The sequence below is a fragment of the Mercenaria mercenaria genome, chromosome 9 (genome assembly GCF_021730395.1).
Source record: "Mercenaria mercenaria strain notata chromosome 9, MADL_Memer_1, whole genome shotgun sequence".
Classification (NCBI taxonomy): Eukaryota; Metazoa; Mollusca; class Bivalvia; order Venerida; family Veneridae; genus Mercenaria; species Mercenaria mercenaria.
This window is the reverse complement of record NC_069369.1, coordinates 13560221-13584383: the sequence shown is the minus strand read 5'-3', so window position 1 is coordinate 13584383 and position 24163 is coordinate 13560221. Positions and strand designations below refer to the sequence as shown.

The following is a 24163-nucleotide window of genomic DNA, read 5'->3' as shown; positions in this document are numbered from 1 at the left end:
TGAAAGAGAAAATCGAGGGCTTGGCGCAAAACTATTGTATCTTGTTCTTTATTTATATACACTTACAATAGTTTTGCACCAAGCCCTCGAAATGGTTCTTGAGTATTGAGCAAATTATTTAGTGCTATTTTTTTCAGTTGCATATTATAATAAAACTCCTTTCCGCTTAATGTTGCTCCTTGCCGCAAAATCCTCCTTGTCGCTTTAAGTGAGGTGAACCGGTCTGTCTTAAGAAACTACAACAAACAAAAGATGGAATGAAAGTGTGTGAATATTAGTCATGATAATACATTAAAATGGGGAGAACTATTGAGGATATTGAAGTTGTTGATGTGGAGAAACGAAAAATACCAAGCAAGCACTATGTGAGTATGTTTATATTGAATGACATTCGCTCTGAAGCCGACATTGTCGTTGTTATTTTTTCCTTCCAAAATTTGGATGTGGTCAATTTTACATGACCATTTGTTTACAATAAAATCAAATTATGTTTATGAAAAAATATAGGCAGCAGATATGTGTTAGATCAACTGATAAAAGATTAATGATAATAATGTTTTTGTGCAACCTTTCAGAGTTTTATTCAATTAAGTATTTTCTACCTGTGACAGACTGTCCATTTAACTTCCTGATGAACTGGGGCCCTGTGCAAGTTTATCTGTATCTGTGAGTATATGACCCAGGACCACTTTTGGTATAAGGCGTCGAGATGAGTGGTGTCATTCAGTAACGATGTGTGAGAGCTGATTTAAAGCTCTCAGCTGTTTCTGCACATGCAATATTGTCTTTCAGTCTATTCCAATCCTGTTTAATGTAGTTTGAACTAAATGCCTCAATAACTCGGTGTCAAAGTGGTCACTTTGCATAAGGCAGGTTGGGCATATGATCCCTGTCAGAGCATATATTACCAAAGTCTTAAAAAATGGTGTACTGGTACACTCCCTACCTTGTTTCGTAGTCTTGGTTCGTATGACCTGGGTTGTATCGCTACAAATAGTCCAACTAATTGTACGCCCGTTGCGATATTGTGATAATTTTGACTCGGGTCAATATCATTTTGACTTGGGTCAGTATCTCTCCTCCACATAGAACCCACTTATGATTGTAAACAATGTGGAAAGTTTTCCTTCTATGTGTTTATAACCAGCGATGCAAATCACATTGCTAACTTTGGAGGCTTCATATACATATTTAAACCCAATTTTTCACATTAAAAATTACATGCCTGGAATATCTATTTGGACAGCTGTTTCATATGTTTATTACCAAAACTTTAAGGCCTTAAACATTCAAGTTATTGACATTAAATTTGGCATTTAGGTGGGTCACAAATTGATCTCAAAGGTCAAATCACTCTGCATATATTTCATGTCTGGAGCACAAATTGAAAACTATTCAAAGTATTGACTTAGAATATATTATATAGTAGTTGGTGATCAGCAAATGTGCAACAGTTACTTGGCAATTTTCAACAATCCACATTACTCCTCCCACACCCACCACCCGTCTCAAAAAATTACTTCTGCCCTCTCTGATTGGAGCTCTTGTTAAAAATATCTTTGTTAGTTTTCATAAAACATCTTTGTCCACAAATGTGACATGATATTGTAGTGGTAAATTATTGTCTAAAATTTGCTTTAAAATGGAACATAAGCAAGCATACAGTTTTATTTAAACATCACGAATTTTCTATGTGCTTTGCTTAAAAAAATGACACACTTAAACACTTTACATGTGATATACCTTGAAATGATTGATGATGCTTCTCTGATATACATGCGCCAATTTTCGGATGAACTCCAATAAATGTCATAGTGGAAGAGCCAAGGCCCAAATGTTTGAGGGAAAGGGAAAGAAGACTTTAGTCCGTCTTCAACTCTTTTAAACTTGCCCAGATATTGTGAATAATCTGTAGAATGGTAGAAAAGAAGGTAGAATGATTTTTTTTTCAGGTATACATTCTGCATGTCACCTGGTCGGACCAGTCCACCAATGTTATCTACAGAAGGTACAGCAGGTTCTTCGACTTCCAGGTGGGTGCAGATCAGATAATCTACTTTCAGTTATCGTCATAGATATATTTATGTCTCCCCCAGGAGACATATTGTTTTTGCCCTGTCCATCCGTCCGTCCGTCCGTCCGTACGTCACACTTCATTTCCGAGCAATAACTGGAGAACCATTTGACCTAGAACCTTCAAACTTCATAGGGTTGTAGGGCTGCTGGAGTAGACGACCCCTATTGATTTTGGGGTCACTCCGTCAAAGGTCAAGGTCACAGGGGCCTGAACATTGAAAACCATTTCCGATCAATAACTAGAGAACCACTTGACCCAGAATGTTGAAACTTCATAGGATGATTGGTCATGAAGAGTAGATGACCCCTATTGATTTTGGGGTCACTCCGTCAAAGGTCAAGGTCACAGGGGCCTGAACATTGAAAACCATTTCCGATCAATAACTTGAGAACCACTTGACCCAGAATGTTGAAACTTCATAGGATGATTGGTCATGAAGAGTAGATGACCCCTATTGATTTTGGGGTCACTCCGTCAAAGGTCAAGGTCACAGGGGCCTGAACATTGAAAACCATTTCCGATCAGTAACTAGAGAACCACTTGACCCAGAATGTTGAAACTTCAAAGGATGATTGGTCATAAAGAGTAGATGACCCCTATTGATTTTGGGGTCACTCCATGAAAGGTCAAGGTCACAGGGGCCTGAACATTGAAAACCATTTCCGGTCAGTAACTTGAGAACCACTTGACCCAGAATGTTGAAACTTAATAGGATGATTGGTCATGCAGAGTAGATGACCCCTATCGATTTTGGGGTCACTCTGTGAAAGGTCAAGGTCACAGGGGCCTGAACATTGAAAACAATTTCCGGTCACTAACTTGAGAACCACTTGACCCAGAATGATGAAACTTCATAGGATGATTGGTCATGCAGGGTAGATGACCCCTAACGATTTTAGGGTCACTCTGTTAAAGGTCAAGGCCACAGGGGCCTGAACATGGAAAACCATTTCCAATCAGTAACTTGAGAACCTCTCGACCCAGAATGTTGAAACTTCATAGGATGATTGTTCATGCAGAGTAAATGACCCCTATTGTTTTTGGGGTCACTCCATTAAAGGTCAAGGTTACAGGTGCCTGAACATTGATAACCAGTTCCGATCAATAACTTGAGAACCACTTGACCCAGAATGTTGAAACTTCATAGGATGATTGAACATGCAGAGTAGATGACCCCTATTGATTTTGGGGTCAGTCTATTAAAAGTCAAGATCACAGTGGCCTGTTCATGTAAAATCATTTTTTGGAAATAACTTGAGAACCACTTGACCTACAATGTTGAAACTTAATAGGATGATTGGACATGCAGAGTAGATGACCCCTTTTTATTTTGAGGTCACTTGATCAAAGGTCAAGGTCACAGGAACAGTGACTTGAGAGCCACTAGGCCAAGAGTGTCGAAATTTAGCGGGATGACTGGACATGCCAAATAGATGATCCCTATTGCAGCCAACCATCAGTGTCTCTTTGACTTTCGCTCCTGAGCTCTATTGACTTCTTGCCTATAGGACTTTGCATTGGGGGAGACATGCGCTTTTTTACAAAAGCATTTTCTAGTTAAACTAGTTTTTATTTTTGTGTGCTCCACTTACACACTGTTGTTCAGTTGCATTTTCAAAACATTTTCTTACTCTGAGCCTGTGGCAAATGGTTCCAGATGTGTTGTTTTCTTGTCTTTTTTTTATTTTGGTAATGCATGTAGTCTATAATAAGTATCAAACTGCAGGCATTTAAAGCAGTGTATTCAGGTGTTTCAAATATCCAGTTTACAGGACAAAATTGAACATTAAACTAAAATATAATTATGAAGAAAGACATTGATTATGATATTTTTTTTAATATAATTGAATATTTTAACAGGAAATATTTTGAACTTCGAATACAAACAATCTGATATGTAACACAGATGTATAAATACAGATTTTGTGAGATATCATTTAAACATCCTTGATAGGTAATTTGGTGATAGAAATTACATGGCCATATTTGGTTACAGATTCACAAGTTATGTCACACTCCGACCTTAAAGTTGTTCTTTTTCGTTAGGCAGTAAGACCTAAAAATACTATGGTTTAGGTATAACTCAAGTGGCCCTATTATTTCATGTAATCCCTGATTGTTTTTTCAAAATAATAAATTGTAGGAATTTGCATCAGAAACACACTCATCCTTTGGAGCTGCTTGATGTGTATTTTAACAATGTGTTGGACTTGCAGAATAATTCTGCTTATGAGGTTTTCTTCCCTCGGAACGAATTGTCTCCTCACTTATGAGGTTTTCTTCCCTCGGAACGAATTGTCTCCTCAAATGAGTTATTTCGTGGCAAAAAATGTAACAACTTCACGTTCTTCATGACGACTTAAGAGTTCATTACTTTAACTGACTACTCAGGTTGTAAAATTTATAAAAACACATGTCTTCTAAAGGTATTTCAACTGTATGTTCAAAGAATTGCTGTTAGTGCAGTTTTAGTGGAAATTATGCAAGCAGATTGTTCAAGAAATACATTCCCCACATTATATTTCAAGGTTTGATGCAAGGGTCCTCCAAAACGATATAATTTGGCAAGTATATATTTTTGATAGCGTGATCTTCAGGTATCAGTTATATTAGTCAAACTTTTCAGATCATGATTTCAAACACTTTTAGACTTTGAAGTCATTCAGTCAAGAATCTGAGAAATCTCAATACATGCAAATCAATACTTTGACAAAATTTCTTTGTAAAAAGGGGCATGATTTTGACAAAATAAAAGCCAAACATGTAACAGGTATGCAGAAAATTGTTATAACAGTTTCTATAACTGTATTTTAGATTCATTTAGTAAAAAAGGTTGATAAACAGTATTCAGTTTCTAAATTGACTACGTTTTACGCACACTGTAAAATCTAACCTTAAAAACACCAAATAGTAAAAGGATTTACCCATATATTTATGATCAGATGTTTGGAGATACTGGTTGAAGCTCCACATAGGCACATTAGTCAGCACATAATTTTCAGAAATGCTACTTTTAAAATTTATTTAATTTATCTACCCACCCCGCAAACTGACAGCAGACAAGCCATACTGGTCACTCTGCCAGTGTGGACACAGCCGTCAACAACATAATCATGTTAGTCAAGGTAGGACAGGTTCTGGAGTTTAAAATAAATGATTAGTAAACATACAATAAAACAAAATGAATGAGATCAGCATACAGAAATTTAAAAAAAAATGACATTGCCTGCCTCCTGAGCCTGTTTTATTTTTGGACATGCATATTACTTGAACCACCATTTTTTTGTACCTGTTGAAATGACTACCTGTATACTGTTGGTCCTGAAATGTGCTATATATAAAGTACTCGGCACCTGTATAGAGTGAAATATGTTGACATTATGTTGATATTGCCGTGTTTAATGTTAATGATTTAAACATATATTAGAATTGAATATTATCAATCTAGTAAATATAATGCATCCACCTCATTAACTTACTGCGGGCGCAGTGATATTCTGCCTTGTGCTTGCAACCAAGTCTGCTGCAATCCTTGCATCCGATCATGGTCAGCAATGTATTCGCATCATCATTTAATTTTCAGTGAACACCATGCAAATTGATAAATGGTACTGCCCAAATTGAAAGATGGACCAGTCCATTTTAGAAATTTAGCAGGTTAAAGGTTAATTGCCAGTACCTCATGTCTGCCCTCTGTGCTGCACAGTCTTGTTTTTGAACAGGATAGATCCTGTCAGAAGTAATATATAACACAACATTGTAATTTATTTTATACTAACTAATGAAATACTGTATTCTATCAGTTAAATATTTTTATATCTCATCACTCACACTGTGAAAATATGAAATCTATATTTTCACACTGTGAGAGATATAGCTCCGCCCCCTCATTACATTGTGTATGAATTTTAAATTATTTACTTAAAACAGGATGAAATATGTAGTCGCACTTTGTTCTTTATAGTATATTTCTTGATTCAAATTATTTTACTAAAAGAGAATTTCATACCGTTGTGCAGCAAAAAATAAAACAAAATGAAACTTTATGTTGCATGCGTCTTTATAACGTCACAGAACGTCTGACGTCATATCTGTTTATGCGCGTCTGTTTCCCGTGCTGAGATTAAAATAGTTGCAAAATGCACATCTCAACGTAATTGAGCATAAAATAAAAAGAAAATTTGTTTGTTTTTCAGTAATATGGAATATATCTCACCTCGAAGAGAGAAAATTTTCACATTTTCACTCGCGCTACGTGAGATATATTCCATATTCACTCAAAACAAACAAATATCCTCTATATATATTTAAATACAACATAATTTCATGAGTGAATTTTATACTACTTGGTGTATGACTGATTTGGGATGTTGATGATTCTGCTATAATTATTATTTCTATTCTAATATGACTTTTATGAAAACAAGTGGATGAAATATTGAAGCACTATTTCTTTGCACATCTATAGAGCTAAAAGTAGGTTGACATTACATCAACATGATCAAGGAGACTGACATTTGATGATATAAAAGGTAACATGTCCCATAGATATTTAGGTATAAATTGACTACAGAATTATTCTGTATACCTGATAATCAATTCAGTTTGTGAATAACCATGTGTTTATATCATTTCTATTCTGAAATGTATATTATGTAAAACAATTTAATATCATAGCACTCTTTCTCGGCACCTGTGTTGCAATGGCATGACATACGACAGTAATGATATTAATATTGTCATGTGGTAATAATTTATTATAAAAATAAACAAGATTTCACATATTTGATAGAATTTCAAATTCAGCCAGTAGCAGCAAGCCTGATAGGAACATAATTACAATTTACAGTTGACATCAAATGTGTAAATACTAGGAAGTATGAACTATAGTCATGCCACCACAAAACCACAGAGTAGATAGTCAACTGAAAGGGTTGCTTATTTTTGTTTATTTCCTGGTTATACCTTTAGCGTTATTGTGACATATTTATTATGTTAGAATTTATAAGGAAAAGAATTTCTGATGGCTTTACACACAACTTTTAATATATGTAGTGCAGTAATTTTCAGGGATAAAATAAGGAAGAACTACCCTGTAGATTTTGACAACAAAATACTCGTCAACATCAACATGACAAAAAACAGCAGTTTTTAATAATCTTAAATTTAGATAAACTGGTTCTTTTTTTCCATTAAAAATATTTGTTCTGGAACAAATGGGTTGCAGTAGGCAATTCATGTTTTGAAACCATGCCGTCCAAAGTGCTTCCTAGGAATTGTTAAAAATACTTCTAAATCAGTAATATTCATGGTTGCATTAATCCATGAAATGTAATTGCAACCAGCAAATCAAATTAAATTTCCATTCATTTTATACTTTTGTACTCAAAAGTTGAAAATCCACCAATTCATAGAGCCATGAAATAGACATTTTTTGCAAAACCACAGATTTTCATGCCCTCGAAATTTATTGGTTTGACAGTTGTTAGTTTTTTCTTTCAAAATGTGTTGACTGAAAATCTTTTACCTTTAAATCTAATTACAAAATACTGGCACTACCATAACTTCCTCCATGTTTAACACTTAGCCTGCTGGCGGCAAGTGATTTTGCCTTTGCCAACAGTGCAGACGAAGTCAGCCTGCACATCCGTGCAGTATGATCATGGTCTGCACTGTTCACTATTCAGTCAGTATCTTTTTGGTAAGCACTCCTTCTAACGGTTAATGGTACTGTCCAAATTGATTAAAGATGGACAAGTTCATTATAGAAATTTAGCAGGGTAAAGGTTAAACATGATATGATATTAATAAAACACTATCAGTAGAATTTAAGGATGTACAAGAACATGCAGTTTCTGTAACTGATGTACATAGTAAAATAACAAAAATAATGTGCATTTCATTATCTTCGATGACATAAAAATATCATCTATCAAATTACTTGTCAATTATTACTGACTATTAACAGTTATTATCAATACTAATTGAATGACAATATCATTGGTCAGTGTGTGTCATCAAGGACCAATAGGTTAATTAGGATAGTCTGACAGGTGATGTTTGTGGGCAGTCACCTGCCTTAGGTCACAGCTCGTGAATTATCCCCTCTTCTTTCATCAGTCATAGCTTATATGGCATGGATGAAATGCAACAGAACCTAGGAACTGACTTGTGAAAGAAACAAAATTGGAGTAGTTATATATTTTCAAAGAATTTAGATCAGGTATTTGTCTACTAATATTTCTTAGAATTGTTTACGGACATTATTATAACCATCAAAAATGTGTAGTTGTTTGAGAGTTATTTTGGAACTGTACAGAAAACAGTTGAAAAGTCGTAGTTTTTTTTTTTTTTTTTTTTTTTTTTTTGTGGAAAGGTCACAAAAGTGATAACTGCAGAAATAAAGAAATTTGAAAATTGAAAGTCATGTGTATGACAGTTTATAAGGATGTGATTCATATATCATAATGTTGGAAGTAATAACTAAAGGAAGAGCACCTGGGCCGTTTCGTGCATGTAAAATTATGATGTATATTCTCTACTTTCTAATTTAAAACAGATGTAAGAATTTTGAGCTGATTGAAACAAGAAATTGGTACTCAATGTAAGACATAAAATTTGTTTACACTGGTGCACACTGCAGATTTAACATAGGTTCTTTTGATTTTGCATTAAATCAGATTTTGAGCAACTAATGGATTTTTTTTAAAAACTTAAACAGCAGCTCATTTACATTTATTTGTGTTCACAGAGTTCTAAATACACATCAGATTTTCACTCAAACTATTTTTAAACTTTAATTTTCCTATCCTGGTTGCCCAACTAATAAAGCATTATTTTAGCATAAGTATAAATTTAACCCTTACCCTGCTAAATTTCTATAATGAACTTGTCCATCTTTCAATTTGGACAGTGCCATTAACTGTTAAAAGGGGTGCTTACCAAAAAGATACTGACTGAATAGCGAACAGTGCAGACCATGATCAGACTGCACGGATGTACAGGCTGATCTTGGTCTGCACTGGTCGCAAAGGCAGAAACACTTGCCGCCAGCAGGCTAAGGGTTAATAAACACATTTTGCCTGAGGAATGATATAAATATAAGCACTATTCTATTAAAGTTGCCAAAGATTTTCATTGACAAGTACATATTTTGCGAAAATTCATTAGAAATGCAAGTTTATAAAATTATTATTACCTCCCTTTGTCTATTTTGGTTGCGCAACCAAGATAGAATGAATATATTTATTCTGAAGCTACAACTTTCCTTTTGTTCCTGGTAGTTAAAATATTCCAATATATGTAAGACTAGAAATTATATTGACATCAAAAGAAATAATCAACATTTTTGTATAAAAGGGAGACAATTACAAAATTTTATCAACTGTTATAAATTATACATTTCTAATAGCGATCTAACTCTATGTAATGGGTTGTTTTGTTCCTTAAATAAATCTCTAACAAAATATAATAATGAACACTGAAAAAATGTCAGAAAATGTTGCTCAAATGTGATTGACCACCTTTAATGTTATTGAAAGATTGATGAGGTATGAAAAAGGAATATGTTTTCAGTTCAGTGCCCAGCCTGACATGGGGCACATAACAAAAAAACAACAACATTAAATTAGATGTTGTATCTTTAAAAATCAATTGTATTAGTTTATTTTTCACTGTAAAGGTCTTGTGAAATTGTATTTTGCTCGGCATTGCAAGGTATATAAGCTGATCACTTCCAAACCAAATATGAGCCATGCCATGAGAAAACCAACATAGTGGGTTTGCGACCAGCATGGATCCAGACCAGCCTGCGCATCCGCGCAGTCTGGTCAGGATCCATGCCGTTCGCTTTCAAAGCCTATTGGAATTGGAGAAACTGTTAGCGAACAGCATGGATCCTGACCAGACTGCGCGGATGCGCAGGCTGGTCTGGATCCATGCTGGTCGCAAACCCACTATGTTGGTTTTCTCATGGCACGGCTCATATAAGCCTCCGTAGGTCTAGTCACATGTAGTAAATATAAATACTGCTCATCTATCTTCCTTTTCTCGTGGCCTTTCTCAATAGCATCGTGTTTTCTTTTACTCTACGGCGTTCCAGTATGTATGTGTAGCAGTTTATCGGAATCGGCATGTCCATAAAAATTATGGCATGCTAGGAAAAAATGGCGGCGTAATAATTTTGTCTCGGAAAGGGACATTGAAAAAAAGAAAAGGAGTGAATTCAGCAGGTTGTATACAAACTGTAGTTTTCTTATATAAAATCCGCTTACTTTATAACAGTTTTTCGACATTTTCTAGCATCAGATTTTCAGAGATTTATATTCCCCTAAAAAACTATATCGCTACTACTGAAAAAGAAAAAGAAAAAGGGGTGATAACTTTTATATAAAATAAAGAACAGGCTAAACACTGTATTAATGTGTACTGCCACTAAAAAACTAGTTTTTTTTACAAAAGAAAAGAGCGGAACAATTTAATTTATAATAATTATATCAATAGTGTTACCTAAGTACCTGCCAATGCCAGAAACAATGTCTTGTGTGTGTGTGTGGGGGGGGGGGGAGGTAGCTTGAGTCTTCCTTCAACATCAGAAAGCTGGAAAAATCACCATATGACCTAAATTATGTCAGTGTGTTTGAAACTGCTTCAAGAAAACAAGCCCAATAATAGTTTTAAAAAGTTTTATTTCTATCCGAATTGATGACAGTAGGTTATTCAGTATGGGTATGCAAGGGGGATATAAAAGTGATTATTGTGGTTGAAAACATCTCCTGAACTTTGTACAATGAAGCAATATCTTCCTGGTTCTCATTAATACATGCATAAATGTTGGTCAAGTTTAATCATGCATCTTACCATGCATGATCATAACCTCTCAAGTATGTCTCATCCTATAGCTATCTTGTCAACAATAATAATATAACTTATTGTCGTGCTGAATCATTAATTGGGCCGATTATTTCTAACCCCTGCAATAATACACTATAAAAAGGAAATAAACAAACAATCATGTCCCATTAATGTATAACAAATGGTTATTTTGTTTATACAGCTCAATTATTAGCCTTATTTACATGATAAAGTGATCGGTTTTGACCAAATTTTTGAGAATATTCACCTGTACGCACTTTATATTTCATTGTGATTTCTGTAGTCACCTATTCTTTTAAATATTTTCGTATTTTTACTATGAGATGTAAAGCCAGTAGATAGAAACCACAAACATTTTTCTAAAGCTGTATGCTCACAGTTAGCGTGAAACATATGAATATTTGAAATTAACACTGAATTGAATACGTATTGTTATAAAATGTATATTGAACATTCAGAATTATTACAAAAGAATTGAGAATCCTGGTATTAAAGTGTATTATGTAAAAACCTTTGTAGGGGCCTCCATGGGCAAATGGTTGAGGTTGCTGACTTAAAATCACTTTCCCCTCATCAATGTTGGTTCGAGCCTCACTCGGGGCGTTGAATTCTTCATGTGAGGAAGCCATCCAGCTGGCTTACGGAAGGTTGGTGGTTCTACCCAGGTGCCCACCTATAATGAATGAATCCACAGAGGGACATCTATGGTCTTCCTCCACCATCAAAGCTAGAAACTCGCAATATGACCTGAATTGTGTTGTTGCGATGTTAAACCCAACAAAACAAAAATTTTTGTAAAATGTTCATTTCATGTCAAAGTCATCTAGGATGTTTCATTCCTTTTGAATCATTGTGTTTGTACTTAAAAGGAATAACTTCAAAAAAATGATTCATATTTTAATTAGTTTATACCAAAGTTAACTTTCACAATCTGTCAATTTTTACAAACAGACAGCAATAATTATTGATATTGAAAATGATAATCTAGTTTTGATTAGGTTGATATTTTAAAATGTGTGAAAAAAATGACATAAGTTTGAAGTTTTGCAGTTTTAAAAAGACACTGAAGATATTTCTCTGGTATCTCCTATTTACATTTTTTTCAGGTTATCACTTCTTGTTTGTATGCATGTTTGATGAAAGCTTTTAAGTAGTTACGATATCTTGTTTTGAAACTGCATGTTTATGTTCTAAAGGCAAAAATAAGTACTTCAGAATGTCAGACAGTTCAAAAGAATAGATGACTGTCTAAGTACAAGCCTTTTGAGTATAATTTCAAATATGATTTATTTATTGATCATTCAATGTTGTTTGGGTTACTTCCCCTGAAGTATACTTAAGAATTTCACCTTAAACGTTTTACAGACATACGCATTCATTTTATTTTAAAAGTGAAAAGGGGTGTCTACTTTAATAGTGAAAGATGTATTAGCTGTTAAAGATGGAAGGTCAGACAGGTCACTGTACTTGGTGAAATTTAAAACGAAGAAAGAATACCCAGTAACCAATACTGTCATGTTATTGTACCATGTCACATGTAAAGCAAAGATAGAATAGGAACCAAGACATTCTTGTTATTGCACTTTGTGACATGTAAAGCAAAGATAGAATAGGAACCAAGACTGTCATGTTATTGCACTTTGTGACATGTAAAGCAAAGATAGATTAGAAACAAAGACATCCATGTTATTGCACCATGTGATATGTGAAGCTAAGATAGAATAAGAACCAAGACAGTAATGTCATTATACTTTGTGACATGTAAAGCAAAGATAGAATAGAAACAAAGACTTTCATGTTTTTGCACCATGTAAAATGTACAGCAAAGATAGAAGAAGAATGAAGACATTCATGTTATTGCACCATGTGACATGTAAAGCAAAGATAGAAAAGGAACAAGACAGTCATCATGACTGAATCATCGATGGCAGTAAAAAATGAAGAATAGTTAATAGACATTTGTATAAAATTTGTCATCTTAGTATGATAATTAAATTACAGTTTATTTCATTATCAGAGCCAGCTTATGGACATGTTTCCTGAGGAGGCTGGGGCTCTGGATCCATCCAAGAGGATCATACCTTTCCTACCAGGCAAGAAGTTCTTTGGGCGCAGCCATATCCGTGAAGTAGCAATTAAACGCATGGCACCGATAGCAGAATATTGTAAGGTACAGTTCCACCAAATTATTTCTTTCAGATTTCTTTATTTTATTGCTCAGTGTAATTATGATTTCCAGAAGTTAACAGAATATATAGATGTATTTCTCAAGGTTTAGAATTTAAATGGGGAAAGGCTTAAGGAAACCCCTGTGAAAAAGGTTTGTTTTTATTACTGAAAAATTGAAAACACCTGATTCTGAAGTAATTCAACAGTTTTAGCATAAATGAGATTGTCTCAAACCGCCTCAGTAGCCTAGTGGTAGAGCATCCGCTTCAAGTGCGGGAGATCGTGGGTTCGATCCCTGGCCGCGTCATACCAAAGACGTAAAAAATGGTACTAGTAGCTTCCTCGCTTGGCGCTCAGCATTAAGAGGATAGTTCTAGGATTGGTCAGCCCGGTGTCAGTATAATGTGACTGGGTGGGATATCATGTCATGTGTCTATGGCGTGATATTCCAATGAGGCAGCACTATAAAGTTGGGCATTGTGCTCACTGCTACATTTTTTAGTAGACAACGTCGTTCATATGACTGAAAAATTGTTGAAAAAGACGTTAAACCCGAACACACACACACACAGATTGTCTCAAATATTTAAAAGATGATGTTTCTTTTTAAAGTAAAAAGATTTTTAAGATAAAGCTGTATGTATACTATTTCTCACAAATTATATGGAACTTTTGGTACAAGAATTAGTTATGTTAATGGAAAGTAAATCGTTGCAGGCAATAGTCAACTTGCCTCGGAGGATATCTCAGTGCAAAGATGTGATTCAATTCTTTGAGCTAGAACCAGATGACATTAACCCACCCACAGGGTAAGTCAGTATGCCTTTTTCACTCGATACACATTTACCCACTGACAGTGTAAGTCAGTGTACCTTAATATTCATTCGATCAGCATTAATCTATCCACAGTATAAGTCTGTGTGTATACTGTATGTTCATTCGATCAGCATTAACCATCCCACAGGGTAAGTCAGTATACCATATTCCTTCCATATGCAGGGTTAAACAGTTCATCACATTAGTTTGATATATCAATTATATGTAGGCAGTTCATTCGTAGCTCAGTTATTTCAAATGGTAAAGCTTTTGTTGTCTCCCTTCCACTGGTGCCTGCATCACTGAAGTTTTGTGTATAAGGTGGCAGGGGAGCAGTTTTTTGCTAGATTTTAAGCAAGTCCACGATTCGCAACTATTTTTCTTTATAACTTATCAGTACAAAGAAAGCAGTACTTTTGCTTTACATTGTGATATGGCACTAAGGTAAGCTTCAATTTTAATCCATGTGGTCAACTTTAAAAGGAGTAGACATTACAACCTACTCCTAACCCCTCTTAAAATCAAGAAAATTTGAGCATTTTCCCCTTACTTTCAACACATGCCATACACTCTTTTGTAAACTTTCATACAATTACACCAGGTTTTCTTATAGATCAACCCTTAGGTTGCAAAGCCCTGCTAAGCAAAGTGTCTGTCAACCACCAAGTTTCAGGAGAAAAAGAAGGTCAAAGACACTTACTGTCCATTTTGCTGTAGAAAACACCTGATACGTTCAAATCTGCCTCTATAACTGACTCACAAAATTCATGGATCTAGGTGTAGCAAAATATTCGCATCTGCTATTTATAGTTTCATGCATATACACATTGATTTCTTTTAGAATAAACATTCAGTAATTACAACATTAATATTAATACACTTTGAACAAAGCTACCCTAAATATTCAAAAAATTGACTGGGGCCTAATTCGAAACTGCTCACCTGCCACCTAAGCAGGTTTCTCAGATATTAAAGTGGACCGGATGCTTCCAAATTTTCCTGATATTTTTGGCATAATGAGATGACCTCAAAGGACAGGTTACATTACTCTAGCCTTTATTTTTGTCAAAATTGTACCCCATTTTAACTTGCAAATTTTGGTGAATTGTTTTAATTTACAGAGATTTCTTAGAAACCACTAAGCTAAATGCTTGTAACTTGCATGTAAAACTGACCCCATAGGGCAAGTTACATAACTCTAGCTTAAATTTTGTCAAAATTATGACCCTTTTTCACTTAGAATTGTTTGTGAAGAATTTTGCATGCTATCCATTTTCTCGGGAACTTTTAGACTGAATGTTTTCATACGATTCACAAGTCATTGTCATGAAATGACCATTCTGAGCAAGGTTCCTTAATACTGACTTACATTTACAAAGTTATGCCCCTTTTTCAACATATAAAATTTTGGTAAAGCTTTCATTATGTAAAATGGTTTAAAATTGTTGAACTGATTTTCATTAAATAGCTTTTGTCATTGGTACCTTTGATATAATATTGTCCATATTTGAAAGAACTGAGTACTCACTGAGTTAAAACTTGCTGTGTTTTGAAGGTATGGGTTGTCAGATGGGATGTTTGATTGTTGCATACTTGTATTCAAATATAGGATTTGTTACCATTTACTGTCTCCAGCAGCTTTTATGAACTCTAAGGCACAAGGTCACTGTAAAGTATAAATGTTAGCAATATTAGATATTATTTAGTGCTTGAATTAGTTAGGATCTAGAGAATAAAGAAAAAAATGCTTTTGTTGTGGTAACAGACACTTGAACTTTTTATCAACCACAAAGTTTGTAACTTGAAGCTTTTCAGTGTTAAAAGTGTGACTGTAGATTGCTTACATTCAGTTCCGTTAATAATGTATATTTTCCTCCAAAATGGTTGTATGATAGATCTGACTGTGATAGCTGGTTAAGAAATAAGAACGGAACGACTGTGGCTTTGATGAGTAGATAAATTCAGATACGAGTTTGTGGTGCTCAGTGCTACTAGGGAGTCAGCACTTACCTTTTAGTTTTATGTGATGCTTTCTATTACAATTTGCAGTCCAGTCAAGGAATTTAGAAATCAAACATTAGCAGTTACTATATACAATTAGTTCATTATGCTTAGTGGTCAAAATTGCTATGCCCTTTAAGATTATATAGTTTCTATTATACATGAAAAACACTTTTTGCAAAGTAGTGTTAAAACATAAAAAACAGCTAAATACATATTAAATGTCTGTTCAGCCTCTTATGATTGGGACAAGAGACTACATACCTACATAATGTACAGAATAATGATATTAAAACACTTAATTGATTAATACAAGTTGTCGTTAATTACATGTCTTGTTTGTTAATTAGCAAATACTCTTAATATGACACCAGGTATCCAAGTAATATCTAGACATAGGATACAGAAACAGTGTCATTTATGTTTGACGTCTCTTTTTGCTATTTATGGTTGTTTATTAGTAAAGACAATGTTTTTCCAGTCTTTGTTAACCAAGGGTTCAGGGCAATCAAATAACATAGGTAAGTCATTGGGCCTAATCATATTCTCTTCTGAAATTACTTGTCCGAATAACACTAATCTTAGTGTGAAACATGTTTGTATTGATCTCACTAAAGTTTGTTCAAGTTGAACAGTATGATTGCATTTAAGGGCAGCTAGAGCTAAAAGTATAAAATCTATTCATATCAGCCATTTGGTGGATGTTCACCAAACTTGGTTTGTAGCATCCTTCTATTGCCCTTTCTCAAGTTTTTTTTAAATGGATTTGCTTGAGTGCATACATTTAAGGGTTCGTCAGCTGATACACTTAGTGGATCCTCAACTTTGTCTGAAGCAGCTTGGGTTTGACCTTTCTCAGATTTGATCAAATGGTTGTGTTTGACTGTACTTAAGGACTTCTAGAGCTGAATATAAAAAAATATTGTAAGGAGCTGCGTTATCGGTCTTCACCAAGCTTTGTAGAATCCAAGGCCTTTTGTTTTAGTTTTGTGACACATCTGGACAGCCAAACCAGAAAAGACTTACCCTCACCAACGTAATAAGAGTTTAAATTTTACAAAATAAATATGTCTTATGAACTGCAGCTGCTACCTTCCCTCGTCAAGGTTTGGAGTTGAAATTATTCAAAATAAATTTGTCTTATATACTGCTTCCTTCCCTCACCAAAACTGCTTCATGGAATGCATTGAGGATATGTCAGTGAAGACAATTAAAACATGATCAGTCTAAGGGATTGTTTTATGTTAAACTGCTGATTTTTTTTTTGCAGTAGTACGAAAAATGAAACAACTGCACTCTAATTAAATGTGATGTTTTAGCTTCACTGATCGTTCATTAACCTAAAAGAAATATATTACAAATAATTTTATTGATATACTGTGTAATGAAGGGTGAATTTACATACTTGATCATATCTGATCACCACTTTCCATCAGTTCATAATGTTGTTTTTTTTGTGTTGGTAAAATACAACAACTTCCGATTTGCAACTTCCTTGTGTTTTATAAGAGGTTATGATAATGTTATAAGGGATTTATCACATGATTTTTATTGTACGATTATTTTTGTCTTCTTTTAAAAGAAAATCAGAATAATATAATAATAATCAGGAACTAGGAAATTAAGTGATGTCACAGTTAAGGAGAAGTGTCAAATCAGTGATGGGAGTTTTTCAAGGGCGATCTAGTCCAAAATTAGAGAGGTATTATTTATTATTAGCTGGCAGCAAATTTATGCTTTTATGTTCTCATGGTGGGTGTCCATTGTTTCTCATTCAGCATTCTGATAAGCATATATGCCTGTTGGAAAAAGGAAATCATTTTGATTCTTAACCTTTATTATGCTGGATACGATTGGTTCTGCCTTTGCGACCATTGTAGATCATGATCAACCTGCACATCCATGCAGTCTGATCATGATCTGCACTGTTTGCCATCCAGTTAATGGTTCTGTCCAAATTGAAAGATGGAAAAGGGTTAAAAAGCTAAAAACTGTTGGTTTTTTTTTACAATTTTAAATTCCTGAAACATTTTTACTTTTTGTACTGAGAATAATTTGAATAATTCGTTTAGTTAGTAATTTTTACCTAAATTTGGTAAGATAAATTTAAGATTATTTGTAAGAATATCAAAAGTAATTGATATGAATTTGCAATATTATATAATAGATTTATGTAAATAAGCTGTCAGACACCACTGTTGCGCATCACTCATTGATGGATGCAGTGGACTATAGTCAGTCATGGGTATCTGAAGACAGTAAATAAGTTAATAGCTCTGTTAAAGGATGAGATGACTCAAAATAAATGCGATTTAATGACACCATTTTAAAATTACTTCAATGTGGATGAAGATAATAGACAATATCAAATGTATTTAGTAACAACAAAGACAGAAAAGTGTATCAAAACATTTGATAAGTATAAAAGATCAAATGTATTTAATAACAAGAGGTCAATATGACCTTATAATGCTCAACTGTTAAACCTGGCCTAGGAATCATCAAGATAAACATATTAACAAATTTGAAATACCCTATGTAGAGCTAAGTTATGTGTCACAAAAGCAACTGGTTTGGATGGCATTAGTGCAAAATTCCTAAAGACTGCCTCAGATGTTATATATAAACCCCTCTGTACCATAATAAACTTAAGTATTAAAAGCCGAAAATTTCCAACACAGCTAAAACAATGAAAGGTAACACCCATCTATAAAAAAGGACCAAAATCAGACAAAAATAATTACAGACCAATTTCAGTACTTCCACTTATCTCTAAGCTATTTGAAAAGCATGTATCAGACCACTTGAAGAACTTTTTAGAAACAAACAATCTACTCTTCATTGCACAATCAGGTTTCAGAGCAAAACACTCATGCGAGACAGCACTTACAAACATAATAGATAATTGGATCAATGCACTTAACCATGGCAAACTTGTTGGAACACTCTTCCTGGACCTATCTAAGGCCTTTGATTTAGTTAACCACAAAATACTTCTTGAAAAACTTCCTTTCTATCGTCTCTCGTCACAAGCTATAAACTGGATAACATCATATCTGTCAGATAGGTCACAAAAAGTAAATGTATCTGGTGTCTTATCTGAACCAGCAGAAGTTGTCTCAGGAGTACCCCAGGGTTCAGTCCTTGGGACTCTTCTGTTCATTATATTATAAATGATCTATATCTTCATGTTGAAAGGTCTAATACTAATTTGTTTGCTGACGATACTTCCCTCACAGCTACAGGAAATACTTTAATGGAAGTAATTAAAAATCTCCAAACAGATCTTGAAAATGTTGACAGATGGTGCAAACAATATTCAATGGTTCTAAATGCACAAAAAACTAAATCCATGAACTTTTCAATAAGAAATACAAAATCAAGAAATACTACACCACCTACTCTACACCTTCAAGACCAAGAAATAGAATTGACAGACACTGAAAAACTACTAGGAGTATATGTAGACAACAATCTAAAATGGAAAACACATGTACAAACAATGTTAAAAAAATGTAATTCACAGCTCTACTTGCTTCTTAGAATTAAACAATATCTTGATCTTCATTCTAGAAAACTATTCTTTAATGCTTACGTACTGCCTCACTTGGACTACTGCTGCACTATTTGGGGAAACTGCAGCAATGAATTACTTTCAGACATTATCAAATTTCAAAAGAGAGCTGCCAGAATAATCTTAGACAAAAGTTTCGATACCTCTTCATATGAATTATTTAAAGAACTAAATTGGATGTCATTTGACCAAAGAATTATGTACAAGAAGTCAATTCTCATGTATAAATCTATAAATGAACCATCATTTCCACTTTACATGAAAAATGAATTCAAAACAGTTAATCACAGGCACAACTTAAACCTAAGATCTGTACAAAATTCAAACTTAATTATACCAAAACCAAAAATAGAATTGTTTAGAAAGTCATTTACTTACTCCGGTCCAAAAATATGGAATGACATTCCAACACAAATTCGAAATTCTGACACTCTTAGGAAATTTCAAACATCTTCTGTCCAGTGGCAATTCTCTAACTAAATTTTTGCATTATATAATCATCTTAATATCTAAACTGTTAGTGATGAATTGATAAAAATCATTATTTCAAATTTTTCATTTTTATTATGTTTCGTACTGTTTACTGTATATATATTGTGTATTATGTTGACTGTATATATGTTGTGTATATGTTGAGGCCCGCATCAAAGATCGGGAAACCGAATGCGTAAGCCTCATTAAAAAAAGACGTTACTTACTTACTTACTTACTTACTTACCAAGTTTAATCAAGGTAGGTAGAGTGTTTACAAGCTTTTCCTTTGATTTGACTGGGTTACATAGTTTTTGACCTCATATGACCCAGTTTTTGAATTTGGCATAAGAATCATCAGGATAAACATTCTGACCAAGTTTCATGAAGTTATGATCATAAATGTGGCCTCCAGGGTGTTAACAACCTTTTCTTTTGATTTGACCTGGTGGCGTAGTTTTTGATCCCACATGACCCAGTTTCTAACTTGGCCTAGAGATCACTTAGATAAACATTCTCAGATTCTGTGCAAGTTTGTTTCAAATCAAAGCATAAATTAAACTGCTTTATAGCTGAATGGGCCAAAATAGAAAACTTAGCACCTTTCTGGAGCAGTAGGTAATTAACACTTAGAACCCATGATGAAATCTAGCCAGTTTTTGAAAGGAGCCGAGATCCTATTGTGACTTCAGTTGTGTGTTAATGTGGTTAAAATCGAATGTAAAATGTCACTTCTGTTGTTTTAACAAGGTAAAAAAGACAGAACAAGAAAGCTTACCTGAAACACTTTTTACTCTAGGTCAGAGTTTTACATGTTACACCATGTTTTCACATTCATTCTGCTGGCAGTAAGACATTTTGCCTGTGTGACCAGTGGTCTGCAGGAAGTGCAGGCTGATCATGGTCTGCACTGTTCGCCATTCAGTCAGAAAATTTTCAGTGACCACCTCTACCATTTTAAAAGTTTAGCAGGGTAAAAGTTAATATGGTGTATGCTTTGTCAAGTTATTTCATTGACTTCAAACTTGCCATATAGGTAGGTGGCGATAGCATGATGTACAGAGCATGTTAACTTGGTTGGAAGGTCAGAACTTCAGGACACACAGTTCATATTGTTCTCCCTGCCACAGAATACAGAATACACTCCTCCCACAAAAATATGCTTTCAGTTTCTTTTGCTTAGGTGTTCCATCACCACTGCCACACAAAACCACCCAACACCCTACCCTATGCCCCTTCCCTTAAAAAAAAAAAAAATTTTCTTTACATTCTACTGACAGATTATTTGACGTATATTTGCCTGCTTTTCGGAACTCTTATTTTTGACAGTGTTTTTATACCAAAGAGTAAGGTTTCATTACAACATAAACACACCCTGGTACCGGCGCTCCCAAGTACAGGTGGCACTCACACATACAGCGCTCGATAAGCGATTTTGGAGGAGAGGTGGTTTAAGTATTTCTTATCGTATCTCCGGTAATTCAAAACTTTTCTTAAGATGAAAGATATCTGCGCCCTGATGAATAATTGGTGACTATGTTTTGTGAGTGTCACAACATTCCATCTTGAAATAAACAAAATACGGCGAGGTAAACGTGAACGTTTGACTCAAAAATGTCAAATGTCAAAAAAACACGTAAAATACTCAGTAAATACTCCAAATGTATTCATTTTTGATACAGTATCGTAACGTCATGTCTTCCTACAATAACCAGTTCAAATTTCAAGACTTAATTTGTTATATTTAAAGAATGACTCGTGTTTAAAGATGGTATGGGGTTTCAAAACGGCACTCACATGGCACAGGTGTTAATTTTTTTGGCGCTCAACAAGTACAGCTAGAGAAAAGTCTTCAGAAATGTAGACCTTGTTGTTGTTTACTCTCAGTGTTGTGTCTGTATACCGTTAAAAAACTGACTCTAGAAGTCGACCTTTTTATGTTAAAACTTACAGCGACAATATTTTAACATTATTTTTTATGAAAAAGCTTGTTGAAAACTGATAAATGCTGAAATTTGATATGTCCTAGGATTTCGTTGAAAAATGAAAAACGTGCTTCAAAACATTCTCAGTGGGATCAGTGGACGGTAAGGTTTGCAAGAAGATATGTGTGTGCTTGCGTGCGTTTGTGCGTGCGTATGCGTTTGGTTAAACGCCGTTACTAAACAATATTTCAGGTCAATCTCAACGTTTTTGAGTACCAGTATAATGCTATAAGCATCCGTATGAAATATATCGATACTTTTTGTTGGGGTGTGGAATAAATGTTTCATTACAGAGTTAGTAAAACTCATTTATAACGGACTGACAAGTTTTCTATTCTTTTCTTTATTTTAACAACTTACCATACGCCTACACTGAATGTATAATAAATGTTGAACTTCTTACGAACAATATTTTACTTGTATTATTAGATTTAAGATTCAGTAAACACTCATAACAGAGAAATGGAAGATTTTTACGGTGGCTGATTTATACCATTTCATCAATTCGCCACGCGACCCCGTCGAGCGAAAACACGTGAATTAAAAAAAGTTAAACGCGGAGTGTTTAGCGAGCAAAAATTCGATAACATGTGCGGAGCGAAAACACGATTATGGGGATGGGGGGAGGGGGCGGTGCTGGCGTTGAGTGAGATTCAAGATGTAAAGCGGCTGGGTGCCCGGGTGCCCACCAATGTTATGCCTTTCAAACCTCAACTCCTTGCTCGGAGCCCGCTGATCAGCCAGTTTTCGCTCGACTCCCCCCAACGATTTACATATTAAATCTAAACTTTTGGTCTGCGATTCTCCATAGAGAAAATACTAGAAATAAGAAAGGGCGGGAGCGTGGATTGAAAACACGATAATTAGTGGGGCGCTGAGCGAAAAGTCGAATTTTACATTATAAATCGGCGCCCAAAATTAGCGGAAAGACGGAATGGCATATATCAGCCATTAAAGAATTGTGTTAAAATGTCTGTTAGGTTCAAAAGACGCTCATATTTTAATATCTTATTAATTCAAGGAATTTATCAATTAATGAGTTCTTGTTTGGCTCTCTCATGAATTGATGTGAGTCATTCCGACTTAATAGCAGACATGAGACGTGATGACTAGTTCCATTAACTACTGTTTAATCCAACATCAGACTGTTCTTGGTGGTGTTATCTCTACCACACATAACTAACCAGTCCGATTTATCTCTTTTCCGTTGTAGTTGCCTTAGAGCTGACGATTTCTCCACATTTTTGAAGACCTTTCTCTAGCTGTACTTGGTGAGCGTCAAAAAAATACACACCTGTGCCATGTGAGTGCCGTTTTGAAACCCCTTACCATCTTTAAACACGAGTAATTCTTTAAATATAACAAATTAAGCCTTGGAATTGGAACTGGTTATTGTAGGAAGATATGACTATACGATACTGTATCAAAAATGAATACATTTGGTGTATTTACTGAGTATTTTACGTGTTTTTTTTTTACATTTGACATTTTTGAGTCAAACGTTCACGTTTAACTCGCCGTAGTTTGTTTATTTCAAGATGAAATGTTGTGACACTCACAGAACATAGTCATCAGTTATTCACCAGGGCGCAGATATCTTTCATTTTACGAAAAAAAATTGAATTACCGGAGATACAATAAGAAATACTTACACCACCGCTCCTCCAAAATCGCTTATCGAGCGCTGTATGTGTGAGTGCCACCTGTACTTGGGAGCGCCGGTACCAGGGTGTGATAAAAGGACTTTTTATACCAAAAAAGGTGTTATTGAGTCACTTTAAGATAAATCACTACATTGTCAAGGGCAATAATATTTAATGATTTATGTACATTAATTAATCAGTCAACAGGTATGTCATTATGGCAGATAAAATATGTATATATTGATAGATTATTGCTTTAAATTAGGTCTCTTCAACAGCATAATTATATTTTCTATTTTGCTGAAATATTCAACTTTACTTCAGCTATTTCTGCATGAAAATAAAGCATGGTTAAATTTATTTTTAAAGGGAGCCATAAAACTAAAGATGTAATAGTCATACAGAAAACACACCTTTAACATGCATTTAAAAACTCCCACACAAATATGAAATTTTGATGTTACAAAATGTGTTAATTGCCTGAAGTGCATTTTAGTGCAGTGTAAAAAACAAAAATTTGTTTTACATGTTGCTGTGGTGAAAGTTTGTTAAT

At 34.5% G+C, this 24163-nt stretch overlaps 1 protein-coding gene across 3 annotated transcripts in view; it reads left to right on the top strand.

The window, feature by feature from the left end:
• The first annotated feature begins 208 nt into the window (after positions 1 to 208).
• Positions 209 to 24163, top strand: part of LOC123546501 (SH3 and PX domain-containing protein 2A-like) — a 50078-nt gene continuing 26123 nt past the window's right edge. The window contains exons 1-4 of one of the 3 annotated variants that reach the window (XM_045332837.2): positions 209 to 365; positions 1953 to 2033; positions 12969 to 13121; positions 13838 to 13929. In XM_045332837.2, the coding sequence (XP_045188772.2) occupies positions 297 to 365; positions 1953 to 2033; positions 12969 to 13121; positions 13838 to 13929 (395 nt within the window). In that variant the 5' untranslated portion in view covers positions 209 to 296. Of the gene's footprint in view, positions 366 to 1952; positions 2034 to 12968; positions 13122 to 13837; positions 13930 to 17461; positions 17640 to 24163 lie in introns of those variants that run through there. The other 2 variants (XM_045332839.2, XM_045332838.2) reach the window with 2 other exon arrangements.